This window comes from Lolium perenne, chromosome 2 (assembly GCF_019359855.2).
Source record: "Lolium perenne isolate Kyuss_39 chromosome 2, Kyuss_2.0, whole genome shotgun sequence".
Lineage (NCBI taxonomy): Eukaryota > Viridiplantae > Streptophyta > Magnoliopsida > Poales > Poaceae > Lolium > Lolium perenne.
The window spans coordinates 72,720,517-72,731,938 of NC_067245.2; the positions used below are offsets into that span (position 1 = coordinate 72,720,517).

General features: G+C 42.8%; 1 protein-coding gene across 1 annotated transcript; it reads right to left on the reverse strand.

Annotated features, from left to right (window-relative positions):
* Nucleotides 1-1,242: 1,242 nt before the first annotated feature.
* Nucleotides 1,243-11,126, reverse strand: LOC127332939 (uncharacterized). The gene is made up of 20 exons (XM_051359260.2): nucleotides 9,799-11,126; nucleotides 9,445-9,648; nucleotides 8,317-8,421; nucleotides 8,183-8,248; nucleotides 7,892-8,056; nucleotides 7,432-7,506; nucleotides 7,200-7,354; nucleotides 6,654-6,789; nucleotides 6,502-6,571; nucleotides 6,295-6,422; nucleotides 6,151-6,207; nucleotides 4,154-4,339; nucleotides 3,975-4,067; nucleotides 3,381-3,466; nucleotides 3,241-3,307; nucleotides 3,078-3,144; nucleotides 2,853-2,989; nucleotides 2,053-2,144; nucleotides 1,905-1,971; nucleotides 1,243-1,715 (listed from the first exon to the last, which is right to left on the reverse strand). Exons 1-20 carry the CDS (start codon nucleotides 11,056-11,058, stop codon nucleotides 1,551-1,553), a joined length of 3,381 nt encoding a protein of 1,126 aa, XP_051215220.1. The 5' UTR covers nucleotides 11,059-11,126; the 3' UTR covers nucleotides 1,243-1,550.
* Between the last annotated feature and the right edge of the window lie 296 nt (nucleotides 11,127-11,422).

An 11,422-nucleotide genomic window follows, 5' to 3' on the forward strand; every position in this document is an offset into this window, starting at 1 on the left:
AGAGGGGGCTTATAGGTGCTTATAGCCTTGGCTGAAGATGGCACATGCTGCCGGAGCCGGAGACGGCGAAGAAAAGAGTGTGGTGGAGACTAGAGCTAGGAATGGGCAGCAATGCCCAACCCAAAAATCATGGGCCAAGCCCTACCCAACCATACCTGCGAGTCGTGCATGGGGCTGAATATTGAGCCCGACAGCTAGGTTGGGCCTGGGGTTTCTCTGAATTAGGGAAAAAAGGCCCGGCCTGAGGCCTGGTGGGCTTTTCCTTTGGCAAATATAAGCATGGGCCTGATTTTTTTACCCGACAGTTGGTCCGGGCTTGGGTCTAGGTTTTATGCATGTGGCTTTGTTCGGTTTGACCCGAGAAATGCCCAGGTATAGTGGAGACAATGAGGGCTTGCCGGTCCTGCAGATCTGTGAGGCCCACCGCTGTCGCTAGGGGAGACAAGAGAGTGATGGAGCCGGTGCCGGAGATCTACGAAGTCAAAGCAGCCAGTGGCGTAAATCTAAATCGCAGTCGTTTCCTTTCCTTGGAGGATAAGTTAGGATGAATTTTCTTTTCACCAATGGTGATGACCGAATAATTAGATACTGTGGATACATTTTACCCCAAACTCTCGGAGCCAATTTTCTAGCTCCTGCTATGAGCCAGGCAGCCAGCGCACGCACAGCTTCCCTCTCTTTCCCCCACCTATCACAGCGAGAACGCTCGATTATTCAAGTGAGCCTTGTGGGTCTGTACCGAGGGTGGCTTTACCCACGGACGTCTTCCCTCGCTTTGCACCTACCAGCACATGTACTAGCGTCAACACTCAATTCAAGTGTGCCTCGCAAGCCCATACCGAGGGTGCTTTAAGATTTGTGGCAGCCAAGATCGCCCAACCCGGTTGACAAGCAAACACCCAATTTTTTGCATCAGCGGCGCTAAGAAAAAGGTTTGCAAGAAACCAAACTCGCTCTTGACAAATTATTTTAAGTTTAATTGATAATGAAAGTCTCGTAGAACACTGAAGGTCTCCAGAACACGTTATTAGGTTTGGTATTTTACTTTGGAAAACAGAACTGGTAGAAACAGTGTCGAATTATCAATTATGCGACCTGGCATTGATTTGTACCAGACACAAGGAAAACACACACAATAAGCTGGCCGCATGGATACATGTTAATACAAAGTTTAAGGTAGCAACCAAGAGCTGACATAGCATTATGCACCCATCAACACCAATGCACAACAAAGGGCAAACATCACAACATAATAATCATTAGCAAAACTGATGCACCATTGTTTTCAACTCAACCGACAACAAATTTCGCCATTTCCCTTACATCTTTGACGCAGCACATCCCAAAATCATGTTTCAATACAAGATCATATACACTCTACATCAAAACCATATGAAATGGCGACCACCAATTCCTTGACGCGACAAACGCATTCACAAATGAACTCCCCCAGAAAAGGATTCCACACAAAAAAATGGTTGACAGTAAGACTGACAAATCATATAAAGAAAAGCAAGCCCGACCCTTGCAGCCAGGACCAAAAAGAGAAACTATGTGGATAAGATGGACTGTAGCATAAGCTGCTGCTGTGGTTGCAAGGTGGAAAATGTTGAGGCAAGAAAATCAGGTGGCAATGTCTGCTGAAATCGCTTCAAAACATTGATCATCCGGTTGGTTGTTTCATCTGTTGCAAGCTCCTTTCCATTGCACAGAACCTGCATATAAAACCAAAATTCAAAATCATTTGCAAGTATTCTTAGAAAACTAAGTTCAAATATATCAAAATGAACTGCTAGCAAAAATAAACCACTACTGCACAAATTCACACATCAAAACAGACATCTGTTTAATTGTCACTGTTTCATTCAGCAATATGAGCAAAAGCACAAAAGTCTGGAAATTACCTCAGCAAATATAGAAACTATTTTAGGAAGATACTGACTATGAGGTCCAAGAACTTGTGTGTCCGATCTGAACACAAAAAAGCAGGTTATATAAACTTAAAAAAGACACAAATGTTGCTGTGATGCTAAAAGATAAGAGAGCACATACCTCTCCACCATCGAACAAAGCTGATCATGTACAACTTTTGCTTCAATCTTGTCATCTTTAATAGGCAAGCAACTAAGCCATGCTGGAATGACCTGAGAACAATATATACTCAGTTTAGACTTAAGACCATAAAAGATCTAGTACAACAGAAAAGGCAGAGGTTAGCTCTATTCAGCTACAACTTTGAACTCCATAACAAGACTTCCCTCAGAATTAAAACTTCTAACTTTGAATTTAAAAACGCAACAGTATTCTCTTGCATTCAATTCAATTGACAACCCACATGCTCTTGTGCATGGTATGTGCATCCACTATTGCAAAATAATAGCAGAGAACCTTGGGGCCTCTCTGGTCCAAAAGAAATGCACAGGAATTTTGGAGGATTCCATTCCCTAGGAAATTTTCAAGGGAGCTTGTTTCGTTTGGGAAGATCAAATCATAGGATATTTTCTATAATCTATCTACTTAGCATGCAATTTTCAAAGGTCTTAATAATCTATCTACTTAGCATGCAATTTTCAAAGGTGGTTTCCCATTGACTCCCAACACCAAAGAAATTCCTTTGTCCTAAAGACAACTATGGCAAGAAACCAGATCCCTCCTAAAATTTCTAGGCTTTGTTCCTTCGACGCAACAAAACAATTTTTATTACAGATTCCTGTGCCGTCCTGTACGATTTCACCTGTCATGGTATTAAGTTCCAGCATTTTTCACATGCCAGAATTTTTAAATCCTATCCTACGAATCAAAGGGGCCAGAATGTTGAGTCTCTTCAGTGGAAGTGAGATTTAAGCATATACCTGAGCCCCATCAATACCATCACGATGGAACTGACATATTTTTCCAAGCGCAGAAACAGCATTGTCATATGCCATAATATTATCAGGATGTTGTGCTTCTGGATGTCTGATAAGGTTGTTCAACTTTGACAGGGCCTCTGAATTTAAAAGCATTATTATATTAATATTGATGGGTCGACTTCAAAAGGCATGCATAACTGTAGAGCCACAAGATCCCGAACTTACCTCCAACTAGAGGACGGAAAGTAAGACCACCAAACTCAGCACACACTCCCAGGCCATAAACAGCAGCCTAAAACAACAAACATTTTGTCACTGCATCAGTGCCACGTTTGAAAAAACATCAAATGGGACAAATAACTAAGGCATAATGAGAACATAAATAGACCTGCCGAACATCTGAATTGTCATCATTGGATGCTTCCAAAAGGAACGGAACATAGGTATCATAATACCTGCTCAGGCAAAAGGACATGGTTAGTTATAATTAAAACACAGTTTACACATAACTAATGTAAAGAAACGTACTTCAGAGCGGACTCACGACATTGCTCTGCAATGTCATCAAATATGCAGATAGCTATCCTTCTCTCCTCAGCTGTCTTATCCTTTCCCTAGAAATTAAAGATGAAATAAAACACTTAAATAGGATACCAAGATATTAATGGAGACATCCGGACAGAAATAGGCCTGATACAACACAATGGCCATAACCATAATTCTTTGACAGCATGTAAATTGTAAATGAAGTGACCAAGGAGAGGGGTAGGCAAACTGCAAGATTACAAGTAATTGTTTACATCGAAGCTAAAAAAATGTTTTACATACTAATTTAGTTGCCACCTTAGTTCTAAGATTTTCAGAAATGGAAAGTTCAATTGCAGAAAAGCATGTGGCCCTCTTAAACAATTCTTCCCCAAAAGAATGAAACAAAAACCAGCCAAGAATATGAAAAAATATATCAACACAATATTTGATCCCTACTTCTGTGTGACCTTAAACATATTCTCTAGCTAATTTAGTTAAATAAAACTTCTAACAAGAATTGCAACTTAACAAAAACATATGTGTGTCCACAACACAATACGCATGCACAAACAAGGCAGGATTCAGTCGACTTACCAACATCGGTGTAACGTACACAGAAAGCTCATCAAAGAACGGCAAGAAAGAAGCTTTAAAGGTTTTAATCAAAGTTCCTAGGCATTCGCCAACCTGAACGTACAAAAATAGAGAATATTAATTCAAAGATGAACTTGTAGGAGAGAGAGGCAATTCCAGAACATGTCAAGAAATATAACCTGATCAAACACTTCCTCCTCCTGTTCATTCTCTTCTTTGAGTAGTTCTCCTTCGTCCGCATCAAAATCTTCTGCTTTTGTTCTCTCCGACCTGTCTCTTCTCCTGGTTGCACTGGCGATAATAACATTCTTAATCTCATCTGAAATCGCTCTTACTTGATTCTCATCAAGAAGACGACCCGAAATCTGTTCGGAAGAAAGTTCAGTGAGAAATCTGATCAAGCAAACTCTCTAGATGTCGGCGGTTAACAGTGTGCCATACAAAATAGATAATTGAGTAACTTGGTATAGATGATAGCCCAAGTGGTTGATCCATTAAAAAAAATGAGTCAGCGAGAATAAATCAATGTTTTCATTCATGAAAGACACACCGATCATTCAAGCTTCAGCAAAAAACTACTGTGAATGTAATAAATAAGGAAAATAAATAATCTCTTGCTATACACTACTCCGCTTAGGGTGATGACTTCATACTTTTATATGAAGGGTGCATTGGCTTGTAGTAATAAAGCTTCTCTTATGCAAGTAGCAACTTCATGGTAATTACTATCACTAACAACTTTCACATAATTATACAATGTGAGGAAAATCTAAAGTCAATGAAGTCTACAAGATATTAATCTTCTTGCTATACACTACTCCGCATAGGGTGATGTCTTCATACTTTTATACAAAGGGTGCATTGGCTTGTAGTAAGAAGCTTGTCTTATGAACGTAGCAACTTCATGGTAATTACCATCACTAACAACTTTTGCCTAATAATTATACAGTGTGAGGAAATCTGTAAGCCAATGGAGTCTACAAGATGTGAATCATCTGACTGTCATTTATACGTAGTGTGACTCGCCCTGTTTAAATCAGTTTAGATAACCAAAAAGTTTGTTCCCACAACAGTACAATAATTATATAGAATGTAAGGGTGGTTATCCAAACTGATTTAAACTCAACTGTTCCTACATATCTATGCAATATAAAGCACGAGTTGTGGCAGAACCAGAGGATCCTAGAGATCAAACTACTTCAATAAAGCAGCCCAAGTTGCTCCAGTGATGTCAGACATCACAACACTACTAATTTGGATATGCTTCAATTAGTTATCCCATATTTAGTTATCAATTAATTCCATCAGTTCGGAATTACTCCATCTGGCTAAAAAATTTAGACAATACTTTTTAAAATTTAATTTCAGAAACAATACGCGCTTTGAAAAATTTACAAAAATAATACTCCCTCCGATTCATATTACTTAATGCTAATATAGATATATCTAGACATATTTTAGTTGTAGATACATCCACTTTAACATCAAATAATATGGATCGGAGGAAATACAACCTTGGCCTGGAGGAAACCAACTGGCCCTTATCGGCCTGGCCAAAGCCAATAAGCCCTAGTTGGTTGCGTAAGCCAAAAAGTGACTTTTTCTGCGAGGCTGATAAGGGGCAGTCGATTTTATCAAAGCCGAGGTCATATTTTTTTTGAAATTTTTCCGAAACACGTACTCCCTCCGATTCATATTAATTGACTTCAATATGGATGTATCTAGAACTAAAATATGTCTAGATACATCCATTTTAGAGTCAATTAATATGAACCGGAGGGAGTATTATTTATGAAATTAAATTTTAAAAAGTATTATTTTAAAAATAGCCTCCATCCGTATGTAAAAACCCAACTCCCATGCAATGTGCATTAGACGGGGCGTGCTTTTCACATACATGGTTACTAGTTAGAATCTAGGACCTAAAGATAGTCTCTAACATTGTAAGGTGACTCCACTAGTCCACAGAGTTGCTGGGATAAGATCAAAATTTTGGTTCCCTCAAACGCAATATAATCCATACAGAATGAAAGGATGGTTGCCCATAGTGATTCAACTCAAGTGTTTGTAATTGGAATCTAGGACCTAAAAATACTCCCGCCAAAATTGACACCTGACTCAAGTCATGCAGCCAGACAGATCGCTGAGTATTGTATACAACATAAACAGCACAAACCTGCATACACTCATTTAGTGAATCCAGCATGGATGAGCACATTTCAGTTTCTGGCTCCTGTATGGTAGATTGATGCAAGCTGTTAGCATTGAGGCAATGTGTGAAATAAATTACCAACGTTAGGGACAAAGGTTCTGCAACAACCTTGTGCAGCGCTTCAACGAGGGCGGGAATTATGAAATCAGATAATTGTTTGACGTAAGATTCATCACGTCCTTGAGCCTGCCCCTTCTCAACAGCCAATTTTGCCGAACGTAACAGTTCAGGCATAGCTGCATAATTGTTGCAAAAAAATGTTAGTAAGGTATACACAAAATCTACATTACAAATAATTGTAGATCATGAATATACCTGCAACAGCAGCTCTTCTCACTTCTTCATGAAAGTAAAACTTAAGCAAAGGGACTAATGTAGGAGCAACCTAAATGGAAATTCATTCCAATCACACACGCTGGTAATCAGAAGTTAAAACAGAAAATTGATTACTGAACAGGATAATAAACCTGGTCGATCCATGGGAAGAACCCCTCCTTCAGCTCATCAGCATAGCAACAAAGCATGTTGCAAGCTGTTGCTTTCTCTTCCAGCACACTAGTTCGGATTCCTATTCTTTTATCACCAAGTGTGATCGTTTCAATGCTGTATGAAATATAAAACTTCAGTGGTGCTATTGCAAAATTACATGCAGTCAAAAGCACTACTACCCAACACAAACGGGGCAGGGGCATATCAGTCATAACCACAAGGTAGTTCATGTGGACTATGTGGATACGGGGATATAAACAAATACCAAATAGTGGGATAAAACAGTTAAGCCTAGAGCTGTACACTATACTAGACAAAAGGAGAACAACAATTTGCATGTACTATTCATTTTTTGGGAAGGCTTTTGCCAGTAGTATTCAATGTGAGGTTGAATATAGCGTGTTACTCTTATCCAGAAGAGTGAACCAAGCACATCAGTAGTCTACATGGAGGTTTCGAGGATTGAGGGGACCAATTATTGTTCCAAGGATTTTACAAAAAAAATCTTAAAAGGTGACACGAACCTGTCATCATCATCTGATTCTATTTCATCATCTGATTCAGCTGATGTGATTGTGACATCGGGCTTCAGCTGAGCAGACTGAAGCAGTGGTGGCATAACAACACTCATGTAAGGAAGAAAATCCTGTCCAAGACATTTGCATAGCCTGGCCCAAGCCTGTTGTCACATGCAGGAAGATGGTTATAAAAAAATTATAATGCAAGTATACTCAATTTTCAGGCTCTGAAGCATACCTGCAACATGTAGCTGGTTATCGGATCATCAGTTTCCATTGGAGTTCCTTGCAAAGCCATAAGTACTTCCATGACCTACAAATTATTAGGTACATCAGGAAAAATGTCTCGAAAACAAAATACAGCCATCCTGGATGGAAGTCAGAAGTGCAGTTATAAAACAATCAGATATAAGTTACAAAGCATGTATCTAGACGCTTTTTAGATACATGCGAATCTAGACAAATCTGAGTCACTTATTTGTGGACGGAGGGAATACCAATAATACACATGGAAAGGATAGAATAAGACAAACTCAAAGAATAATAAGTATTGTTCTGCCAATATAAATCAGTTCATCCATTTCTTATGCAAAGAGAAAAACAGGTGAGCACTGAAACGGATTCACAGAAATTGACTGACAGGAGTTCTAGTAGGATATAAATGTCCATTGCAAAATTATGAGATGGGGGATGCTAACCTGTTTGGCATCATCCCTAAATTTGTCCTTGCCTACAGCCATTCCAACAAGACTTATACATTCCATAGACTTGGCACGGAGCATCCTATTAGACTTGTCGGTTGCATTCATTAAAATAGCTTTCAGATACGGCATAACAGCATCATAATATTTCTTGAAGTGATCCTGGAAGACAAAGTGTATCGTATAATGTTATGAAGTCATCACGATCAGCTAATTAGAAATCATGAAACTGTTACAGCACATTGCAGGTTATTGAACATAGCTGTTGACTTCCACAAGAACAATTACCTGCGATGAATCAGCTACTGATGCTAAAGCTGTCAATGCTCCCTCTTGCACCATTTGCTTACCATTCTGAAAAATAACATGAAAAGGTTAGAACATCTTCTACTGACACATATCTAGGCAACTTAAATGCATACCTGAAGAAGAACAAGTAATTTGCCAACAATTCCATCCAGGTATGGTGTCAGAATTTCGGGCGTGCAATTCTCACTGAAATTCAAGATAGCAGACGCAGCATGTGCCTGTCAAGAAAAATGGTAAACCGAATAAATCAATATAAGAATACTAGTTAATAACTAATATGCATATTACACATAGGGTCACAAATTATTAAACTATAACAAAAGGACAGAAAAAATCAGAAAAAGTGATAAAACATTAAAACAGCATCAGTTTCAAAAGCATGGTAAACAATTAAATAGCGGAGTTAGTATGTCAGTATTGTATGCATGCTTTCCTAATGCTGAACATTTTTTCTGGTGTACCTAAGAAACAGTTTCCCTGTTGTGGAGTAAGGTTACTCATGGGGAAAAATCAGAGCAAACAGAAGCAGGTATTGACATAATCATGATGGGACACAAAGGGGCCAGCCAACCAGGCAAACATTGGATAGGAACAAATTTTAAAATTTTATGTGAAATCCAGAAAACTAAGTTTGAATCAGCTTAATTACAGGTTAAGAGCATACATCAAGATAGTTGTGTAAGACACTTCTCATAGAAGACCGCCTATATTCATAGACTTGATAACAACATTTCAGAAAGTAAAATGTCCAGTTGTCTAATGTACAACAGATAGCAGAAATATCTAGAGAATACAAAAAAAAAGTGTTGTGGTTCACTTATTTCTACAAAGATAACGAAATACCTAGTTAGGTATAACTATAGCACAGATAGATTTAATTCTTTATCTAATGGATGAAGAATGTCTGCATGTCGAAGGAAATATGTCTCGTATCTAGTTTTAACATTTCAGTTTAGCATGTACAGAACACACTAAATTATATTAGATTGAATTCTTTATCTAATGGATGAAGAATGTCTGCATGTGGAAGGAAATATGTCTCCTATCTAGTTTCAACATTTCAGTTCAGCATGTACAGAACACACTAAATTCTATCAATGGAAAGATCTGCTGAAACGATCTCAGGACATAAGCACTCAAAAACAATTTAAAACTCGTTATAAATAAAAACAAGGATTTTGGAGTTGAAGGGTGTGACATCAAGTGATTAAGCTTGATGATGCTAATATTTCAATACTTGCCTGCACCCGTGGATTCTGAAAATCATCCATGGCATTGGCCAATGCAGGCAGCACCTTCTGGTGGTACTGAACCTGCAAGTCTGGGCCCAAATCTGTAGACAGCTGACCGATGGCGTTGATTGCAGCCCACCGGACACGAGGATGGGGGTGTTGGAATCCATTCAATATCATTGAAACCACCTGCTCCAAATTCTTAAGCATAACCTGAGAGCAACAAACAGCAGGCAGTGAGGAAGTTATCTCGTTCCCTAGGGTTCATGTATGGGATAATTATATCGAATAATGAATATGCCTCCGACTTCAACGATGAATTGAAGTAAAAAGAGAAGGACAAAGTTATTAGAGGCTGCAAACCTTTGCACATCCTTCTGCAATCTGCGCAAGGGTGATGAGCGCTGCGTGGTGCTTCTGCCACTCGGGAGCAGAAAGGTACTGCGGGAGCAGCTCAGATGCGATGGGCACGACAGCATTCCCACCAATGGCAATGGCGAGGCGGTCAAGGCACTCCTGCGCGACTCCGTAGTTGTTCCCTTCACCGGCATCTTCATCCTCGGTTTCGGCAGTGTGCCAGGCAGCATCATCCTCGACATCAAGCAGCATCTGCATGAGCACCTGGAAGAGCCTGCCGACAAACTGCGGTAGGCGGCGCATCATCCCCGGCGCGCGCTCCCTGGCCTCAGCGAGAGTGATGACGAATTCGACGGCCATGTGCCTAGTCCCATCCTCGAGCTGCGAGGCTTCTGCTATTTGCAGCATGGCTCCTGCGACATCGGCGATCTGGCGCCGCAGGAACCTGGGCTCGGCGCCGGCGAGCTCGACGAGGAGTTCGAGGGCCTCCTGCGCGGAGGCCTCCTGGGAGGAGTTGAGGCAGTCGGTGAGGGCGCGCATCATGGCGGGGAGGAGGTCCTGCATCTTGTCGCGGTCGGCGTTGGTGGGCAGGCACTGGACGAGGTTGACGGCGGCGCTGAGGGAGGCGATGCGGACGTCGGGGGAGGTGGGGTGGGCGAGGGCGGCGGCGAGGAGGTTGTGGATGGTCATGAGGTGGTCGAGGAGGGACTCGGCGATGTAGTCGGCGAGGCGCGCGAAGATGAGGAGCGCGGATTCCTGGAGGTTGGGGGCGTCCGGGGTGGAGGCGGCCTGGAAGAGGAAGGGCAGCAGCTCGGCCCAGGTGTTCTCGGGGAGGAGGAGGGCCGCGAGCTCGGAGACCGCGTCGCAGACCTTCTTGGCGATGGGCTTGGGCGGGTCGGACTGGAGCGCGGTGAGGAGGTGCGCCTTGAGCGCGTTCTGGCCGGATGGGGAGAGGAGGGGCCAGAGCGGGGGTGGTGGGGTGGGGGAGGAGGAGTCGGAGGAGGAGGGGGTGGGGGAGAGGAGCTTGCGGAGGAGGACGGCCGCCATGGCGCGGAGCTCGGCGGGGGTGGCGGGGGTGGAGACGGAGGAGGCGAGGCGCAGCGCGAGGGGCTCCGGGTGGGAGCCGCGGAGGCGGTGGAAGGCGGCCTCGGCGGCGGCGCGGTCGGCGTTGGAGGCGGACATGAGGGTGGAGAGCAGCGCGTCGAAGGCGGCCGGGTCGCCGCCCAGCAGCGCGGCGGCGGCGGCCTGGTCCTCGGCGGACGCCATGGGATCGAGCGCGGGCCTGGGCGGCGGCGCGGCGGCGGCGGCTAGGGTTTACGGGGGCGGGGGGGGGGAGGCGGCGGGAATGTGGAGGAGAGGGTGGAGAGAGGAAGAGGGAGACTCGGGATGGGTTTAATAATACATATGGGTAGGGTTTGGGGAGAGGGAGATGCGGCTCCGCTCGGGAGAGGGGTGGGTTTGGTTTGGTTTGGTTTGGTCCGATGGGAGTGTTGGGTTCGGACGGTTTCCCGGGTTTTCGTGTCCCTGTCGCCTTTGCCCCGTCTGATTATTCCCGTGGTAGAGGGTTTTTTTTCCATCGCGGCTACTTCCTGTGTGTGACATTCGACTCGAGCCCCATTCCCATCTACCG